General features: G+C 44.7%; 2 protein-coding genes across 2 annotated transcripts; both read left to right on the top strand.

The window, feature by feature from the left end:
• Positions 1 to 236: 236 nt before the first annotated feature.
• Positions 237 to 2,731, top strand: LOC127186430 (vomeronasal type-2 receptor 26-like; the record flags this gene model as incomplete). The annotated part of the gene is given in 3 exon segments (XM_051142807.1): positions 237 to 360; positions 1,756 to 2,622; positions 2,625 to 2,731. Coding segments are annotated over 3 exon segments (1,098 nt in total), but the record flags the coding sequence as incomplete, so codon positions are not given.
• A 2,792-nt stretch (positions 2,732 to 5,523) lies between these two features.
• LOC127186429 (vomeronasal type-2 receptor 26-like) lies at positions 5,524 to 19,396 on the top strand. The gene is given in 9 exon segments (XM_051142806.1): positions 5,524 to 5,632; positions 5,635 to 5,731; positions 8,098 to 8,389; positions 10,899 to 11,696; positions 13,679 to 13,853; positions 13,856 to 13,887; positions 16,872 to 16,995; positions 18,421 to 18,954; positions 18,957 to 19,396. Coding segments are annotated over 9 exon segments (2,601 nt in total).
• Positions 19,397 to 20,224: the final 828 nt, after the last annotated feature.

Genomic DNA, 20,224 nt, shown 5'->3' with positions numbered 1-20,224 from the left:
CACATCACACAGCTTAGGTAAGTTTTTGAAGCCCTTAGGTATGTAAGCTAGGGTTAGCCTTCCCATTTCACTATAACGATGCCTGTTCCATCTGACATCTCTTGGAGAGACATGTTTCCTGAAAGACACATCCATGTAGCAGAATGAGAAGAAAGTATTTTGTTCTGTGTGTGAGGGTGAGTCAAGCATCTGTATCCCTGGAGATTCACTGGTGACACTGTGTTCACTGTTACCAGGTGCCCACCTCAAACTGCAGTAAAAGCTGCCTTCCAGGGTTTAGCCAAGTTTCCCGTCCGGGAGCCCCCCACTGCTGTTTTGATTGCAGTCCCTGCCCCGAGGGACACTTTGCAGACCAAAGAGGTAAGGGCATGTGGAGCTGGAATCTGAGGGGTCCACAAGGCGCTGCGAGCCTCCTCGTGTATTTCTCCATTGTGTTAGTTACTGTTCTCCTGCTGGGAAGGGACACCATGAGCAAGTCTGCTTTTGAGAAAAAGCATTGAACTGTGGCCTTACTTAGAGTTTCAGAGGATGAGTCCATGAACCTCATGGCAGGACAGATGGCGGCAGGCCGGCTCTAGGCATGGTGTCCGAGCTGTAACTAGGAGCTTACATTGTGCTCCACAGGCAGCAGGCAGCAGGCAGGCAGCAAACTGGAGAGGGAGCCTGATGGGGAATGTTGAACTCTCAAAGGCTACCCACAGGGACACATCACTTCCATCAAGGCTACACCTCCCAATCCATCCCGACAGTCCACCAACTCGGAGCCAAGCATTCAAATATGTGGAGACCATTCTTATTCTAATAACCACACTCATCTGCTGAGATGTTGCACAGTCTTGGCTTTCCTGTAGACTTCATGTGGAAACTCCATTGAGAAGCTAGTCTTATAATTTTTCTCTGGAGAGTTCTTTATTGCGACAGACAAAATGAATGAACCATAGTTGCACAGCCTAATGAATTGTCTCTTCACAAATACTGCACATCCTTTGTCCCCTGATGAAGAAACCTAACTCATTGGATAGTGATATTTCAGGCAATTAGTCCAGCATGAGGATGCAGAGGAATGCTATATCTGTGAGTGTGAAACCAACTTGGTCTACAGAAAGAGTTTCAGTCTAGCTGAGGTTACACTTTTGAACCTTTCTTGAAAATGGAAAAAAAAAAAACAAAAGAAAAAAGAGTGAAAGAAAGAAAAGATACATTAGATATTTCCACAAGCTTCTCCTGGACTCGTAAAAGCACCCTGACTTCACTGACACTGAAAAATTTCAGTTGCTGTTTAAAGTTCTTGTAAATGGTGCTGTCTGGTGGGTGTCCCTTTGTGACTTCCTTCTTTCTCTGTATGAAAAGTGTGCATCCCGAGTTGAATATGAACAGAACATAACATTCCTGGCTGTTTGAGCTACAGAGCTTACTCCTTCAAACTGTGAAAATATGGAAATGCAAAATCAAATTGTCATCAAATTTGGTTTTGTATGAGGCCTCTTTTTTCACTGTCAGAGCCCTCCTCTGTGTACTCTCATGGCAAACCTTATGTGTGTGTGTGTGTGTGTGTGTGTGTCTTTGTTTTGGTTTGCTGTTTGTTTATGAGACATGGTATATAATGCAGCTCAGGCTGGCTTGTGGCTTAGTATTTTGATCAGGCTGACCTGTAACTGATAGAATTCCACCTGCCCCTTTCTCTCAAGTGATGAGATTAAGTGATGTGCAGCCACACCCAGCTCCAAGCCCCCATTCTGTGTCTGTCTCCCACAGACATGAAGAGATGTCTTCAGTGCCCCAAGGAGCAGTACTCAAGCCACACCAGAGACCGTTGCCTGCCCAGGACAGAGATCTTCCTGGCCTTTGAGGAGCCACTGGGATTCATACTGGCTCTGGTGTCAATCTTCCTGTGTGGTATGGCTGTCCTAGTCCTTGGAGTGTTCCTGAAGCATCGGGACACACCTGTGGTGAGGGCCAACAACAGAGCTCTCAGCTACTTACTCCTGATCTCTCTTTCCCTCTGTGCCCTGTGTGCCTTGTCGTTCCTAGGCCGAGCCACTGTCACCACGTGCCTTCTCCGTCAGACCACCTTTGCCGTGGTGTTCACGGTGGCTGTCTCCTCTGTTCTGGCCAAGACTGTCACAGTGGTCCTGGCCTTCAGGGTCACCAGGCCAGGGGGCAGGATCCGGGTATGCCTGAGCCCTGGTGCTTCCTCCTCAGTGGTCCTCATTGCTTCCTTAATTCAGGTTGTTCTTTGTGCGGTCTGGTTGGCCACCTCCCCACCCTTCCCACACAGGGATATGGTGTCGAGTCCCCAGCACATTGTCATCCAGTGCCAGGAGGGTTCTGGCACCACCTTCTTCTGTGTGCTTGGCTACTTGGGCTTCCTGGCAGGGGGTACCTTCTCTGTGGCTTTTCTGGCCAGGGCCCTGCCAGATGTCTTCAATGAGACGAAGTTCCTCACCTTCAGCATGCTGCTGTTCTGCAGTGTCTGGACAGCCTTCCTGCCCTTGTACCACAGTGCCCAGGGCAAGTCCACTGTGGCTGTAGAAATCTTCTCCATCCTGGCTTCCACTGCTGGGCTTCTGGGTGGCATCTTCATCCCCAAGTGCTACATCATCTTGCTGAGGCCCGAGAAGAACACCCTGCCTGGCAAGTTCAAGGCCATCAGGCACAGCAAGATAGGAAGGGTGCGGTGCTCCAGAGAAGGTGTCTTCCCTGGTCCACACCACAAAGCCTCATGACTTAGTGCTGGGCGCTGTCACCAGAACCTCATGCATGGTTCTGGCTCACTGCTTCTCTGTGGATGTAAAGTTACTTAAAGGACAGCTAAGATGAAAATGAGACACTGAGAACAAAACACTAATGACTGCTGTATTTAGAGTGGACATATAGATGGTCACTGACTGTTTTCTCCAGATGTATTGTGAAAAGTTATTGGAAGTGGATATAAAAGGCCCCAATATGGTAAAAGTTATTGCAAGTGGGTATAGAAGCCCCATATATGCTAAGAGTTATTGGAAGTGTGTATAGAAGGCCCCATATATGCTATAAGTTATTGGGAGTGGGTAGAGAAGACCCCATATATGCTAAAATTTATTGCAAGGGGGCAATGAAGACACATATATGATAAATGTTATTGCAAGTGGGCAAAGAAGGCCCCAAATAGGAAAGGAGCTTCATAAGACACCAACAGCGCCAACAAATCTCGGCCATTCCGGGCAGGGTGACTGATACACCAACCAAGGACAGGCATGGATAGGACCTAAGTACCATGCCCAGGTGTAGGCAATAGGTAGCTCAGTATCAATGTAGGTCACCTAATAAGGATGCCAGGACTGTCTCTCGCGTATTACCGATCTGTCTTTTTTGTTTGATAGGAGCAGAACTGGGGATTGAACCTTTCACTGAGAGTTCCTTCACAGACTTACCATGTGACTTAGCAATCTCAGTCTTAGACTTATTTCCAAGAAAAATAAACCATGTCTGTTAAAGACTGTAAATAAATCTTTGTAGAAGCATTATTTATATACTGAAAGTTGAAATACTTTTTATGTTATGCAGTTGATGAATCTTTGCTGTGGATTAGACAATTACTAATATATCATTCATCAATATGAAAAAAATATAAGAATAACTAGAATACTGTGTCATGTATGACTATGCCTTGAGAATTTTATACTGAGTTGTAGAATCCAGACAAAGAAAATCATATATCTTATATTCCATTTTATGCAATACCCTCAAGAAGTGAACCCATAGAGAAATATATTAGACTGCTAATTTCCTGAATTTGTCGGGGAGAGATTAGAGGTGAGGAGTGAAGTGTAATTGGTGCAGTCCTTCTTTCTGGTGTGAGAAGTTCTAAAATGCTAGCTGGGACTAGAGAGATGGCTCCGTGTTAAAGAATACTTACAGCTCTTCCAGAGGACCTCCGTTTGGTTGCCTGAACACATGTGAGGCAGCTCACAGCCAAATGTAATTTTAACTCCACGGAAACCACCACCTCTGGCCTCTGTGTGCACATGCACTCATATTCTTAAACCACTTCCCACAGGTATCTAAGAGTTAAAAGTATTCATTACTAGTTATAAAAGAAAACAAATATACTAGATTGTCATCTTTTTTTATTCATTATTTGGGGCAGTCTACCTGGCTTCCTACTTGGAGCACTCCTCCTGTTTCTGCCTCCTGAGTGCTGGGATCTATGTGTGCTCCCACATATGGAAAATTGTATAGTGGACATGGATGAATTGTACACTATGTGAATTACTGCTCAATAAAACTAGTATGAAATGAATTGTCAATGTATTACATAACGTTCCTAATATTCTTCTATCTGAGAAAAGGCCAAACAATTTAAAGTGAATTCTAAATAAGTGTAGTGTGGTATACGAGTGAGCTGGAATTATTACTGACGTATTCTATCTCCCTGCAGTTTTATGTTTATTGATTCATACATTGGTGTGTTTGTGTGTGTTCCCTCCGTGTCTGTGTCTGTGTCTTTGGACATGGACATGCCACAGCACATATTTGGAGGTCAGAGGGAAGGTTCCAGAAGTCAGTTCTCGTCTCAAGTCATGGACGTGAGGATTGAGTTGGGGTCTTTTTGCATAGCGGGATTATGTTATGAAATTATACTTATCATTTGGAATAACAAAGTCTGGAATTTGCCTTCTTATATAAAATACTCTACTGTGTATGTATGAACTAGGTGTGTGTGTGTGTTGGATGCAATAGCTTCTATGTGGAGTCAGGGGACAACTTTGTGGAGTTTTTTCTCTTCCTCTGTGCTTGAATGTGTTCATGATATCAAACACAGGTCGTCAAGCTTGTGTATCAGATGAATCTACCTGGAGAGCCATCCTGCCAGGCTTGGCATTTGTTCTCCAATACAGATAAAAATCTCAGTAGCCTGGAAGAATAGGGCATGACTCCAGGATGACAGGGGCATTGGTTGTTTTCTGCAGTTTGGTTTTTGTATGTCCAAAACTCCATCATAAAACATTTCAGAATCTTTTCTAAGGAACTGCAACGACCGCTAAGAACATGGGCTGGTGGATCAAACTATGCAAGAACGTGGGCAGGACAATGCAGGGCTGTAGTGATTGACCTACATGCTAAAAATATTTTCCTTTCAGCTACTGGACATGTTGCTCCCTGTCCCCACCTGGGGCCACTCTACAGATCAGTGCCCTGAGCACCCTGGGCACAGCTGCTCCTTCCCTTGCAGGCCCCTTAGGAGACAGCCGTGCCCATTGTCGCTCTTCCTATAGTCGCAGGTGATGGCAAGATCTGTATCCCTGGATGCAGACAGGCTAAGAACCCTCAGGAGAAGGGATAAAACTTAATGGCTCTGGGGTTTTGTGGCCACCCAGTTCACCCACCTTCTCTACACAGCCTGTGGACCTAGATTTCCCAGTGTGGCCTTAATCTCAGGGACTCGATCAATGGCTATATCCCACATAAAAGCCCAGTTCACTGCTTGCCACTGCCCCATATGGGGCTGTCCTGCCCTTGGCAGTGTGGCTTTCAGCAGGCATGTGGCTGCGTGCCCTCCTTTCTATTCTCTTTGTCTGTGTCTCTGGGTCTGCCCTTCCTGGACAGAGAGCCTGGCTGTTGCCAAGGCAGATCCCTCACTTTGACCGTCCCGAGATGTCATGGTGGGGGGCAGTTTCTCCATCTTTCACTTCTCTAATGGTACTATGTGTGATTTCAGTGCCCCACCGGCCACGCTGCAGGCTTCAAGGTAAGTCCTTGTTGTGGGGCAGGAATCTCTGAAAGCCAGAAGCAGCTTTAAAAGTTGTGTGAAGCCTTGGAGAAGGACTGATTCTCAGAATCCCAGCTGGATGGCCACCCCCATTCTCTGTGTAGAAAGGTAGTAGCTCTGTAGCTCTCCTTTTACACTGTCTCTCTCCCTCTATCTTTCTTATTTGTACAATAGGCTTCTCCTGCACTGGCTGTAGTGTGTGTGCTCCTCAGCTCAGTGGATTCTTGAGTTTTTGTGTGTGCTTGCTACTCAAAAGGACGTCTAGGCAGGTGTGTGTGCTGAATGCCTAAATGTGTAATTAGTACGTTGTTCGTCAGTCCTCAGGCCCCATGGTTCTTCTCTAGGGTATTTCTTTTGCTCTTATTTGTTATGAGTTTCATGTTGCCTCAGGTTTCTAGGTAATAGGTGCTGACCTTGAAGTTCTGATCTTCCTTCCTCCACCTTCTAGGTCCTGTGACTATAGCCATGTACTTCCACAGTTGGCTTATGAGGCTCATAGTCCATGAACTGAGCCACAGCTAAAAGCTTCCTTTGCTCATTCTTGTCCCAGATTTTTAACTACTGTTCCACAGAGTAGTTCCCAACTCAGCCTTATGATTTGTATTATTATTTTTAAAGTCTTAATATCCTTCCTTTTTAAAATTGTTGCTGTGGCTGAGCATGGCCTTTCCCCACCATAAGGAAATACACCCATGCACAACATAGACAAAAGACACACAGACACAGACACAGAGAGACACACACAGACACAGACATACATAGAAACACACACACATAGACACACACAGACACACAGCTCGACACAGACACACAGGCACACATCCCCACACACAGACATACACAGAAACACACTGACACAGACACACATGTGCACACACACACACACACACACACACACACACACACAGAGACACAGACATACCTCCCACAAGCACACAGACACACGCACACATACTCATCCCACACTAAGCATATTCGACGAAGATACCAGAGGTCAACATCTGGCTGACATATGCGTGCATGCCCATACACACGTAAAAGAAGCTCAAGGTCATTCTCAGCTCTCTAGTGAGTTGGAGGTTAGATTAGCTGATGTGGAATCTTTTCCTCATCTAAAGTCAAATGTACTCTCAGCATTAACACATTTAACATTTAATTGAAGCATACAACTTCAGTTGGGTATGGTGGCATGTGCCTTGTATGTGCCTTGAGTCCCAGGGAGGCAGGTGGATATCTGTGCATTCCAGGCTAGGTAGCAATACAGAGAGAAGTCTTGTCCCACTATACATGTATATGTCTTTACTCCGCTGTATGCATCCCATACGCACCCCTTTCACATTCATTGCCTTTCTTTAATTATTGTTGCTGCACAAATGTGCCAATATATATATGAAAAATGTCTCAATGTGATGTGTTGCACAGTCTTGGTGTTGCCTGTACGCATATGCCTTACAATTTATTAGATTTGCTCTTGGAGAATTTATATGTTCATATAGTGCATTTAATTTATTCTCATTCTCCTACCTCTGTTATTTTCCTTCCATACGTTTCATTTCCCATTCCTCTCTGCAGGTTGATTTCTGAAATTGATGCCTCTTGGTTTTGTACCCATTGATATAAATGAGGGTCATATGTGTGACTTCTAGTTTGGACCTGTCCATGGGAGCTTGGTCAGTTCAATATGTGAGTGCATAGAGAGAAAATGACAGCCTTTCCACCCGCCAAATACATCAGTTGCCAAAAGTTCAGCAGGGAGGAGCAGTGTCCCACGTGGAATTGCCCCACTCATGATTGGCTGTTGAAGGCTTAGGCTTGTGCAGTCCCAGTGCAGGCAGCTGAGCTGCTGTGAGATCATGTGTGCAGTGTCTCAGTCATATCTGAAGACCATATTTCAAATTCCTTCCCTCTATCTTCTGGACCTTCTGAAATCAATGTTAGGTACAAATATTTGTATCCAACCAACCTTTTCAATCGATTATTTTCCTTCTTTCCTTGAGACAAGGTCTCCTGTGTAGCTCTGGCTGCCTGGAACTAGCTATGTAGACGATGCTCTGGTCTCTGACTCACAGAGCCTCTGTCTCTTGACAGCTGACAATAAACATGTGTGCCATCAAACCCAGCTTATGCACTAGATCTCCAAATATTGCTGCTGTCTAGAAACTATTCCCTTTGATTACCTTCTGCACATCCCCTGTGGACTCCCTTGGACTCTTCTGCTCTCTGCTCCTATGTATATCTCTACACAAGTATCTATGGAGAAGTGTGTTTATACTTGAGTCACAATGTTTATTCTTGTTGCATTTACCCCATAATGAGTGATAAATGTGGTCTTCTCTTTCCCTCAGTGTCTCCAACTGGGGCTACAGGGTGGCCCAGAGTTTCGTGTTTGCCATTGAGGAGATTAATAGGAGTGCTCACTTGTTGCCCAATGTGACCCTGGGCTTCTCCATTCGAAACTCTGGGGACTCAGTGCATGGAGCCCTCCATGAGACGATGGGCTTTCTCACAGGGCAGGAGGAGCCCATCCCCAACTACAGGTGCCAGCATGGCTCTCCTCAGGCTGCTTTGGTTGGGGACACACGGTCATCACTGTCTGTGTCCATGGCCAGACTTCTGGGACTGTACAAGTTTCCTCAGGTGAGTTGCTCATAGCCTTATTCCTTCATGAGTGCAGTGCCATCCCTTAATGATGATGTGAAATTGATGGTGATGGTCACAGTAGTGAGGAGCTTCACTGTGGTGTCAGGTTCCCTGAAATGTTCTCCATTTCCAACCTGGTTCTCTTCTTCATGTCTGCATAGTTTAGAGAGAACTATAGTCCCCCTGCATTGACAAGGAAACAGGATAATATAAAATTCAAATCTATATTTCTAAAAATTTACTTATTTTTATCTTATATATGAATCTTTTGTGTACACACACACACAGACACACACACACACACGTTTTTACGAAGTATCTATTGAAATCAGAAAAAGATATTGGAGCTGCAGTTACTGATGTGTTTTATTTGCTATGTGTGTGCTGCAAATTGAACTCAGGATCTCTAAAATAGTAGCAAATATCCACTGTCTTGGCCCATGAGTTTTGCTATGCAGTAGGGAATCACACAAATATGTCTAGCTTCAGGTCCAGGAAAGCCTCTTCTGGCCTCCTCCCACACCTGTGGCACAAAGTCACAAAGAAATATACACACATATGAGTTTGCTGTATGCAGTCTTCATGGAGCTGAGGTGACAGGTTTAAAGGGGTCACCAAATTGTTACATATGTACGTGGATCTGAGCTCCTATACTCATGGTTTTGGTGCAAGTGCTTTTAGCCTTGAGGCGTCTCTCTTTCTTCTCACATTTAGGTATATTTAAAGCAGTAGAAAATCCATATTTCTACTCTGTACATAATGACACAGCCAAAGCCAATCTTCATTTTTGTTTTAAAAGTGTGTGTGTGTGTGTGTGTGTGTGTGTGTGTGTGTGTGTGTATTGAAGCAGGGTTTCTCCATGTAACCCAGGCTGCCCTAGAACTCTTGATCCTTTATCCTCAGATTCCTGAGTGCTGTGCACTATCATGCCCAGAACAAAAACTTGATGTTTATAAACTATGTCAAGAATTTTTCTTTTTCATCTTGTAGGGCTGCAAGGGAAGCCTTAGTTAAATTTGAATTCCAGGGTGTGGAAAGATGACTCAGAGGTAAAGAGAACTGGCTGCTTCTTGCAGAGGACAGAAGATGGATTCCCACCACACATGGGAAGTCTCACCATCATCTTAAACAACATTTTCATCAATGGGACTTCCTCTTTTGTCCTCCAAGGGCAGCTGACATAAATGTAGTGCACAGTCATACATGCAGGCAAAACACTTATACATGGAAAATAACAAAAATTTGAGTCAAAGAGAAACAGTCATTTTTAGTCTAAGTTTGTCCCAATAAATCTATTAAAATATAATTTGTTTTCAATTAGTCATGTGTGTTTCATGGGACAAACTTATACTTAACATATCATTGTTTGTCTACAATCCAAACATAACTGAATATCTTCTATTTTATTGCCCCTTCTGGTAGGACCACCTGTATGAGACAGTCAGCTGTATCCCTCCCTATGAATGAAGTAGATGCTAGGCCTTTGTGTAAAGACAGAATAACCTGCAATACCTTGTGGTGTCTGGAGAAGTTTTGTACTAATGCCCTGAGGCAGAGTAGCCACATCCTGTGTTGCTAAATCCAAAATAATGTCAACAGCAACAACAAACTCTCACAGACATAGGACCCCACTTTTCACATCTTTAAAAACTCACTTTTTTTCCCTGAGAGGATGATACCATCTATTCCTGGACAAATTGAGAAATCCGACTCCCATTTCTCTCAGACAAGGGAAATCACACAATTGTGGTTTGATAAGAGCCCATAGCTTATTGGTTCTAACTAAGGACAGCAAGATGGTTCTTATGTAAAGATTCTTCATACCAAGCTTGATGAGTTCAGTTTGGGCTTCTGGAACCGAAATGATGGAAGAAAACCAGCCCTCTCAATTTATCCTCTTTCCTCTACATGTGCATCATCACAGACAGACAGATGGATGGACAGAAAGACAGACACACCCGTGTCCACACTTACACATGAAATATCTAAAGCACAACCTCACATCGCTGTGCAAAACAAGAGTCAGACTAAGCCTAGCTGCAGTGCAGGAAGAAATATGAGGGGCAGGGCGCTGGGCAGGACCTGAGAAGGGAATAGGGAAAGCTATGCCACAGGACTGTCTGGGATGATCACTAGTGAGGGGGTGTACAGATGCTTGGCAGATCCAGCAGACTTCTCAAAATGTGATATCAAGTCTTTTATCAAAATTACCTTTAGATTTTAATATACATTTATATATGTGTGTATGTCTTTGTGAGCCTGTGCCACAGGTGTGGGAGGAAGTCAGAAGAGGCCTTCCTGGACTTGAAGCTAGAGGCATTTATCTGATTCCCATCACATGATGTTGGTGTTGGGAATCAAATATGGATCCCCTAGTAGAACTAGAAGGTTTCTGATTGGCTGGCCTACCATTCCCTCCCTCCTTCCTATAATCCAATTAGACCATTAGATTTCACTTAGTGCTGGCTGTCACCTACTGTCATGTTCCCTGGCTCTTCCTTGACAGATCAGTTACTCATCTTCACTGCCCAGCCTGAGTGACAAGATCCAGTTCCCATCCTTCCTTAGGACGCTGACTAGTGACCTTATATCCTCCCGTGCAGTTACCCAGCTGATAATTCACTTCCAGTGGTCCTGGGTGATCGTTCTGGCCAATGATGATGAGTTTGGGCAGCAGGCCAGCTCTCTGGCCACTGAGGTGCTGAGCCCAGCTGGTGTGTGCATTGAGTTCCACCTCTATGTCCCTTCTGACCGGTCCTCGGGGAAGATTGAAGAGACTGTCCAGAAGATGCAGAAATGCACCGCCAAGGTTGTTCTGGTTTTCTTAAGCAACTCGAATTTTGAGTTCATCCTGTACGGCTTATTGGGTGTAAATGTCTCAGGCCAGGTGTGGGTCAGCAAGGGCACTCTGCATATGGCTCTCGCTCTGACCATTCCAGGTGTTTCCCGTGTCTTGCATGGCACATTTGGCCTTCTGTATCACAGCAGCAGGGCAATTGGCTTCCCTGAGTTCCTTGCTCAGCTGCGCCCTAGCCAGACCCCTGAAGACATGTTTATAAAGAAGTTCTGGGAGTTCACCTTTGATTGTTCATGGCCTCAGCAGAACAGCACAGTGACAGAGGGAGTTCATTTCTGCTCCGGGAATGAGAGTCTGAAACACAAGCAGTATCCTTTCCAAGAAGTGAGTAAAATTGATGCTGCCTACACAGCTGTCTACAGCATTGCCCATGTCCTGCATGATTTGTTATCCTGCGGGCATCAGAACGGGAAATGTACAGACTCCCAGGACTTCCATCCCTGGCAGGTGAGAGAAGACATGAGCAGATGTGTGGATGATTCAGTGATAGCCAAGACACAAGATGTGTGTTTTTACTAAGCTACAGTGCTGTAGCCGACTGTCTACTACAGCCGTGCCATCTCATCCTTGTTACTGAGATGTATCTGAGAAGCAGCATTGGACATGTGGTCCATGCTTGCCTATGATCTCAGATGAGTCTATTTCCTGTCGTGTTGGTTGACATAGCAAATTCAGGTTGTTTGTAAAATTAATCTTTCAGGGAACAACAAATATTTTTTAATGTCCCCAATTTGAGCTTTCATAAATAGAGGATAATTATTATTATACACATGCTGCAAATTCAAATTTCAAGGAGACATTTTGGTGCATGAGTGTGGACACATGTGTGTAGTCATCCTGGCCCAGATGGGTTGGGTGTACACACATGTCTAAGGTCTGAGGATGATGTGAAAAATTACCTTGCAATCACTCTTCTACCTTATTTTTGGGGCACGGCCTCTCACTCTAACCATAGAACTTGTTTATGTGACTAATCTTCCTAGTCAGCTTGCTCTGGTCATCTTCTGTCTCCATGTGATGAGGATGTAATTACCAAAGTCTTCCTCATAGACCTGACATTTAGGTGGTTTCTAGATATTTGAAATGCTAACCTCAAGCTTGTATGGCATGGTCTTTACTCAATGAGCCAATATTCTAGTCTGTAGTTATTTTTATATTTTAAAACCTTAGTTGATGACTTCACATATCTATGTAATACATTTTGGTAATTTTGCTCTATTTGTCTATCTGTCTATCTATCTATCTATCTATCTATCTATCTATCTATTCATCAATCTACATCTATCTTCAATCTTCACCAATGAACTCCAGGAAGCAGACCCAGAAGCCTCTTGGAATCACATTGCTCATTATTGAGATAAAGTGAGGGTGGTGGCTAAGAGTGGGATACGCTTTCATAACCATCATTCAGCTTCTCTGAGTCTGTACTGTGTGCCTGGTGAAGATGCATATGGTTTGAACTGATTGACCAGTTATAGTTCTTGGCATTTTGGCTGAGTTTGCCAGATTACGTTTTATAGTAGGCTGGGCTTGGTGACTCATGTTTGTCACCTTAGCACATAGGAGGTTGGCTTCACAGAATCCCAAGTTCAAGGTCAACTTATAGTACAAAGCAAGAACCTGTCTAAAGATAAGCACCTGTGAGGGTGGTGGTGATGTCTGTTTGTGGCCTATGATGAAGATATAAAGTAGATGAAAGAGTGAGGAGTGTGTGAAAGGAAATACCAGAGTTCGGGAGAAGAGGACAAGAATCCTCTCCATGGGAAGACAGCATTGTTGATGTCAAGCACAGCGTTTATGATCACCATAGAATGGAGACAAATAAGAAGAGTCACATGGGTGTGATTGAAGCTGTGTGATAGAGTGGTCTGAGTGATTGGCAGGCCTAGGTGTGCTGGGTCCAGTCTGTGGAAGTCTTAAAAGTGTTTGTCATCTAAAGAGTGTGGTGGGATGGAAGGTTATGGAGAATAGTGCACAGCCAAATGAGACCCTAGAGCCAGCACCATGTTGAGATGATTTTGGGTTTAATTTTAAGGGTGGTGAGATTGTTCAGTGGGTGAAGGCACTTGTCCCCAAGCTTAAGTTCAATTCCTGTGTCCCTAGAGGCAGGATCAGAGAAAAATATTCCTGAGAGTTGTTCTCTGAGCTTTGCAATGTGGGCAAGAAGTACACACACACACACACACACACACACACACACACACACACACACACACAGAGTAACACAGTATATTGTATGTAAAATTTTCATGATAAGATTTATGAAGTCTTATTAAATCAAACCTAGAATTTTTTTTTATTTCTGAAAATATCACAGTTACTTGAACTTCCTTATAACTACTGAAGCCAGATTTAATGGAAGTTGCACAGTATCACTGCAGAGACCATATAGACAAGACCTAGTTACAGTGTCTCCTTTTCTTTCCCAGCTGCTTCATGCCCTCAGAAAGGTGCACTTCAAGACTCCTGACGGAAGTCAGATTATGTTTGATGACAATGGAGATTTGGTGACAACGTTTGACATTTTCCAAGGGCAGAAGACCCCTGAGGGTGTTTTCCGTTTGGTCAGTGTAGGCACGATAGACCCTCAAGGTTCCTCAGGGAACAAATGATGGTCCATTTGAAGGAGGATCTCCACGTGAGTTGCCTGAATGCAGATCTGACTCTTGTCCTAGAGTGTTAAATTCTACAGGAAATTCCACACCAAGGGTTCCTCATCCCTCCTTGTGCATGAAGGGGATGTGGCTCTGGCTTTGTCCAGTCAGTCATAAGTGATGATGCTCTTTACCTCCTAAGAGACCTTTCTCCGAATGATACTGACTGAGCAGAAAAATAAATACATCAGAGCTGCTGTTGGAGAGATGGCTCAGTGGTTAAAGTGTTTGCTGTGCAAGCACAAGGACCAGACAGTGGTCCTCCAGAACAGTAGTACCTGCTGAGTGGGCAGTGTGGTACCTGTAATTTTATTCTTGGATGGTGGATGCTAGGAGACACGAAAGCAGGCTACGTACTAATACTAAGCATAGCAGGGAATTCTGGCTTTTTATTTTGAGCATCTGCTTCAATGTTTGTAGTGGAAGAGCAAAGGAGGAAGAACTCAGCAGTGACACTGGCCTCACATGCACTTGTATACACATTCTCATCATTCCACATAGATGCTGTAAGGAACATACACATGTTTATACCATATACACTTGTGAAACATGGGGAAAAGCACATACCAGACTCACGATGTAAATCAGAAGCTGGGCCTGGTGATATTTTGAGGGTGTTTTCCTTTTCTGTGTTCAGGACCTGCTCTTTGAAGAGGAAGATAGTGACACACTGAGCTAAACACCTTCCCATAGAAGTTTAATCAGAAGACACTGTTTACTTCATTCATTAGATTTCCCCACACCTTGACAAATACCTGAGGAACAGTGTGAAGTGAGGAAATGTTTTTTATTGACTTGTGGATTTAGAGTTTCAAGGTGAGAACGATCCATTGAGTTGAGTGTGTGAGGTTGAGCAGTACATCATGGCAGCAGACATGTGTGCTGGAAGAGATTGCCCAACTCATGGTGTCTAGGACCGTGTTAGGTGAGGCTGTGGATAGATAAGATATGTGAGCAAGTTACAGCTTACCAACAAACAATTCCCAAACCCACTTCCTCCAATTAGGCCCCAGTTTTTCCTTCCAACATCTACAGTAGTTCCTCAGGTTATGAATCCAGTGAGGAATTAACCCATTGATTAGGTTAGATGCATCAAGACCCAACCATTTTTCAACAAACCACCATCTGGTGACGAGTAGTCCAACACACAAGAGTTTTAGAAATATTTGATGCTCAAACCCTGATGATTATTAACAAAATGATTGGCTGTTTTGAGATAGCATGCCTATGTGTGTTGTCTGGTGCATAGAATGTCTCAGGTTCTTGTCATATGCTGGTCGAGAAGAGTCCCATCTGATACCACTTTGTCTAACTTTGTTCTGGTGGCATCTCCAGTCAATGTTGGGCTTAAGTGTTTCAACAATCGGAGTTTCCCTTTCATGTGTTACTCAAAGAACAAAGGACACATGCTAAGTGGTCAGAGGGTTCTTGTGAAAGGCCTTTAATTGGCTTGAACTGGGAGGGATTTCTCATCTGTTCTGTTGTGGCAGAGATCTCAGCATCACACCCTTCCCTCTTCATAACCCTTGCCACATGGTCGAGCTGTTTTAAGAGGAAACCGAGTCAGCTGGGGAATGGTGGTGTAATCCTATAACCCCAGCACTGTGAAGGTAGAGGAAGGAAGATTCCTGAGTACTTGGCCAACCTGTTCTACAGAGCAAGTTTCAGGATGGGAATGGAGAGGAGAGAGAGAGAGGAGAGAGAGAGAGAGAGAGAGAGAGAGAGGAGGAGAGGAGAGAGAGAGAGAGAGAGAAGAGAGAGAGAGGAAGGAGGAGAGACAGAGGAGGAGAAGACAGAGACAGAGAGGACAGAGGAGCAGGAGAGGAGACAGAGAGAGACAGAGAGAGAGAGAGAGAGACAGAGAGAGACGAGAGAGGAGAGAGACAAGAGAATGAGGCAGAGCAGAGAGAAGACAGCGAGAGGACAGGAGAGAGACAGAGAGAGAGAGACAGAGAGAGACAGAGAAGAGGGACGAGAGCGAGAAGAGAGAGACAGAGAGACAGAGACAGAGGAGACAGAGAGAGAGACAGAGAGAAGAGACAGAGACAGAGAGACAAAGAGAGAGAAAGAAGCAGAGAGGCGAAGAGGAGGAGTTTGAGGGATCAGTACATTACAATGTTCTTATTATTTTGAGTGTGTGATGATACATTATTTTTATATGTTAAGCAAAAACAACAGGGCAGCGAAATGGTAAATCTCAATGGTTTTAGAGAGAAAGGCAGCAGGGAAGAGGAAGAGTGAGAGCCATGTCTTATGAGTTGTAACATGCAGCCCAGAAGCAGCCACAATTCTGTTATAAAAGACTTCAGAGAAAGAAAGAGAACACAGAGTAACAAGAAGGAAGCATGTCCAGGCTGTGGAGTCCATGTAAAAGAAAGAAAAAGGATCAAAAGAGGTAAGGAAATATGCTGCTTTTCTGAGTCACTGAGGGAAGAAGGCCAACGTGACAGGAAGGCATGGCTTCCATCATTTACAATTTCTATTTGCATGTTTGGAAGTTTTGCATGCATATATATTAATATATTATATGTAATGTGTGCCTGTGGTGTGAGAAGAGGGTAGTGGCCCGTCTGGAATGGAATTACAGTGTGACAGTGTGAGGGACGATGTGGATTCTAGGGATTAAAACATGCTTTCTCTTGAAGAGCAAGCAGCCTGTACTCCTGTATCTGGGCCATCTCTCTCGCCCCCATACCTCCAATGATAATGTAGGAGGGCACATTTGAAAGACAACACATCACACAGCCTTAGTAAGTTTTTGAAGCCCTTAGGTATGTAAGCTAGGGTTAGCCCTTCCCATTTCACATATAACGATGCCTGTTCCATCTGACATCTCTTGGAGAGACATGTTTCCTGAAAGACATCCATGTAGCAGAATGAGAGGAAAGTATTTTGTTCTGTGTGTGAGGGTGAGTCAAGCATCTGTATCCCTGAGATTCACTGGTGACACTGTGTTCACTGTTACCAGGTGCCCACCTAAAACTGCAGTGAAAGCTGCCTTCCAGGGGTTTAGCCAAGTTTCCGTCCGGGAGCCCCCCACTGCTGTTTTGATTGCAGTCCCATGCCCCGAGGGACACTTTGCAGACCAAGAGGTAAGTAGGGCATGTGGAGCTGGAATCTGAGGGGTCCACAAGGCGCTGCGAGCCTCCTCGTGTTATTTCTCCATTGTGTTAGTTACTGTTCTCCTGCTGGGAAGGGACACCATGAGCAAGTCTGCTTTTGAGAAAAAGCATTGAACTGTGGCCTTACTTAGAGTTTCAGAGGATGAGTCCATGAACCTCATGGCAGGACAGATGGCGGCAGGCCGGCTCTAGGCATGGTGTCCGAGCTGTAACTAGGAGCTTACATTGTGCTCCACAGGCAGCAGGCAGCAGGCAGGCAGGCAGCAAACTGGAGAGGGAGCCTGATGGGGAATGTTGAACTCTCAAAGGCTACCCACAGGGACACATCACTTCCATCAAGGCTACACCTCCCAATCCATCCCGACAGTCCACCAACTCGGAGCCAAGCATTCAAATATGTGGAGACCATTCTTATTCTAATAACCACACTCATCTGCTGAGATGTTGCACAGTCTTGGCTTTCCTGTAGACTTCATGTGGAAACTCCATTGAGAAAGCTAGTCTTATAATTTTTCTCTGGAGAGTTCTTTATTGAGACAGACAAATGAATGAACCATAGTTGCACAGCCTAATGAATTGTCTCTTCACAAATACTGCACATCCTTTGTCCCCTGATGAAGAAACCTAACTCATTGGATAGTGATATTTCAGGCAATTAGTCCAAGCATGAGGATGCAGAGGAATGCTATATCTGTGAGTGTGAAACCAACTTGGTCTACAGAAAGAGTTTCAGTCTAGCTGAGGTTACACTTTTGAACCTTTTCTTGAAAATGAAAAAAAAAAAAAACCAAAAGAAAAAAAGAGTGAAAGAAAGAAAAGATACATTAGATATTTCCACAAGCTTCTCCTGGACTCGTAAAAGCACCCTGACTTTCACTGACACTGAAAAATTTCAGTTGCTGTTTAAAGTTCTTGTAAATGGTGCTGTCTGGTGGGTGTCCCTTTGTGACTTCCTTCTTTCTCTGTATGAAAAGTGTGCATCCCGAGTTGAATATGAACAGAACATAACATTCCTGGCTGTTTGAGCTACAGAGCTTACTCCTTAAACTGTGAAAATATGGAAATGCAAAATCAAATTGTCATCAAATTTGGTTTTGTATGAGGCCTCTCTTTTTCACTGTCAGAGCCCTCCTCTGTGTACTCTCATGGCAAACCTTATGTGTGTGTGTGTGTGTGTGTGTGTGTGTGTGTGTGTGTGTGTCTTTGTTTTGGTTTGCTGTTTGTTTTTGAGACATGGTATATAATGCAGCTCAGCCTGGCTTGTGGCTTAGTATTTTGATCAGGCTGACCTGTAACTTAGAATTCCACCTGCCCCTTTCTCTCAAGTGATGAGATTAAGTGATGTGCAGCAGCCACACCCAGCTCCAACCCCCATTCTGTGTCTGTCTCCCATAGACATGAAGAGATGTCTTCAGTGCCCCAAGGAGCAGTACTCAAGCCATACCAGAGACCGTTGCCTGCCCAGGACAGAGATCTTCCTGGCCTTTGAGGAGCCACTGGGATTCATACTGGCTCTGGTGTCAATCTTCCTGTGTGGTATGGCTGTCCTGGTCCTTGGAGTGTTCCTGAAGCACCGGGACACACCTGTGGTGAGGGCCAACAACAGAGCTCTCAGCTACTTACTCCTGATCTCTCTTTCCCTCTGTGCCCTGTGTGCCTTGCTGTTCCTAGGCCGACCCACTGTCACCACGTGCCTCCTCCGTCAGACCACCTTTGCCGTGGTGTTCACGGTGGCTGTCTCCTCTGTTCTGGCCAAGACTGTCACAGTGGTCCTGGCCTTCAGGGTCACCAGGCCAGGGGGCAGGATCCGGGTATGCCTGAGCCCTGGTGCTTCCTCCTCAGTGGTCCTCATTGCTTCCTTAATTCAGGTTGTTCTTTGTGGGGTCTGGTTGGCCACCTCCCCACCATTCCCACACAGGGACATGGTGTCGGACCCCAGCACATTGTCATCCAGTGCCAGGAAGGTTCTGATACCACCTTCTTCTGTGTGCTTGGCTACTTGGGCTTCCTGGCAGGGGGTACCTTCTCTGTGGCTTTTCTGGCCAGGGCCCTGCCAGATGTCTTCAATGAGACGAAGTTCCTCACCTTCAGCATGCTGCTGTTCTGCAGTGTCTGGACAGCCTTCCTGCCCCTGTACCACAGTGCCCAGGGCAAGTCCACTGTGGCTGTAGAAATCTTCTCCATCCTGGCTTCCACTGCTGGGCTTCTGGGTGGCATCTTCATCCCCAAGTGCTACATCATCTTGCTGAGGCCCGAGAAGAACACCCCTGCCTGGCAAGTTCAAGGCCATCAGGCACAGCAAGATAGGAAGGGGGCGATGCTCCAGAGAAGGTGTCTTCCCAGGTCCACACCACAAAGCCTCATGACTTAGTGCTGGGTGCTGTCACCAGAACCTCATGCATGGTTCTGGCTCACTGCTTCTCTGTGGATCTAAAGTTATTTAAAGGACAGCTAAGATGAAAATGAGACACTGAGAACAAAGCACTAATGACTGCTGTATTTAGAGTTGACATATAGATAGTCACTGACTGTTTTCTCCATATATACTGCTGAACATTATTGGAAGTGGGTATAGAAGGCCCCATATATGCTAAAAGTTTTGGAAGTGGGTATGGAAGGACCCACATATGCTAAAAGTTATTGGAAGTGGGAAAAGAAGGACCCAAATAGGAAAGGAGTTTCACAACACACCAACAGAGCCAACGAATCTCGGCCATGCCATGCAGGGTGACTGATGCACCAACCAAGGACCAGGCATGCATAGGACCTAAGTGCCTAAGGTGTAGGCAATACATAGCTCAGTATCAATGTAGGTCACCTAATAAGGGTGCCAGGACTGTCTCTCGCATATTACCGATCTGTCTTTTTTGTTTGATAGGAGCAGAACTGGGGATTGAACCTTTCACTGAGAGTTCCTTCACAGACTTACCATGTGACTTAGCAATCTCAGTCTTAGACTTATTTCCAAGAAAAATAAACCATGTCTGTTAAAGACTGTAAATAAATCTTTGTAGAAGCATTATTTATATACTGAAAGTTGAAATACTTTTTATGTTATGCAGTTGATGAATCTTTGGTATGGCTTAGGCAATTACTAATATATCATTCATCAATATGAAAAAAATGTAAGAATAATTAGAATACTGTCAGGTATGACTATGCCTTGAGAATTTTATACTGAGTTGTAGAATCCAGACAA

Source organism: Acomys russatus, unplaced genomic scaffold (genome assembly GCF_903995435.1).
Source record: "Acomys russatus unplaced genomic scaffold, mAcoRus1.1, whole genome shotgun sequence".
NCBI classification, from domain to species: domain Eukaryota; kingdom Metazoa; phylum Chordata; class Mammalia; order Rodentia; family Muridae; genus Acomys; species Acomys russatus.
This window is presented reverse-complemented; position numbering and strand designations above follow the sequence as displayed.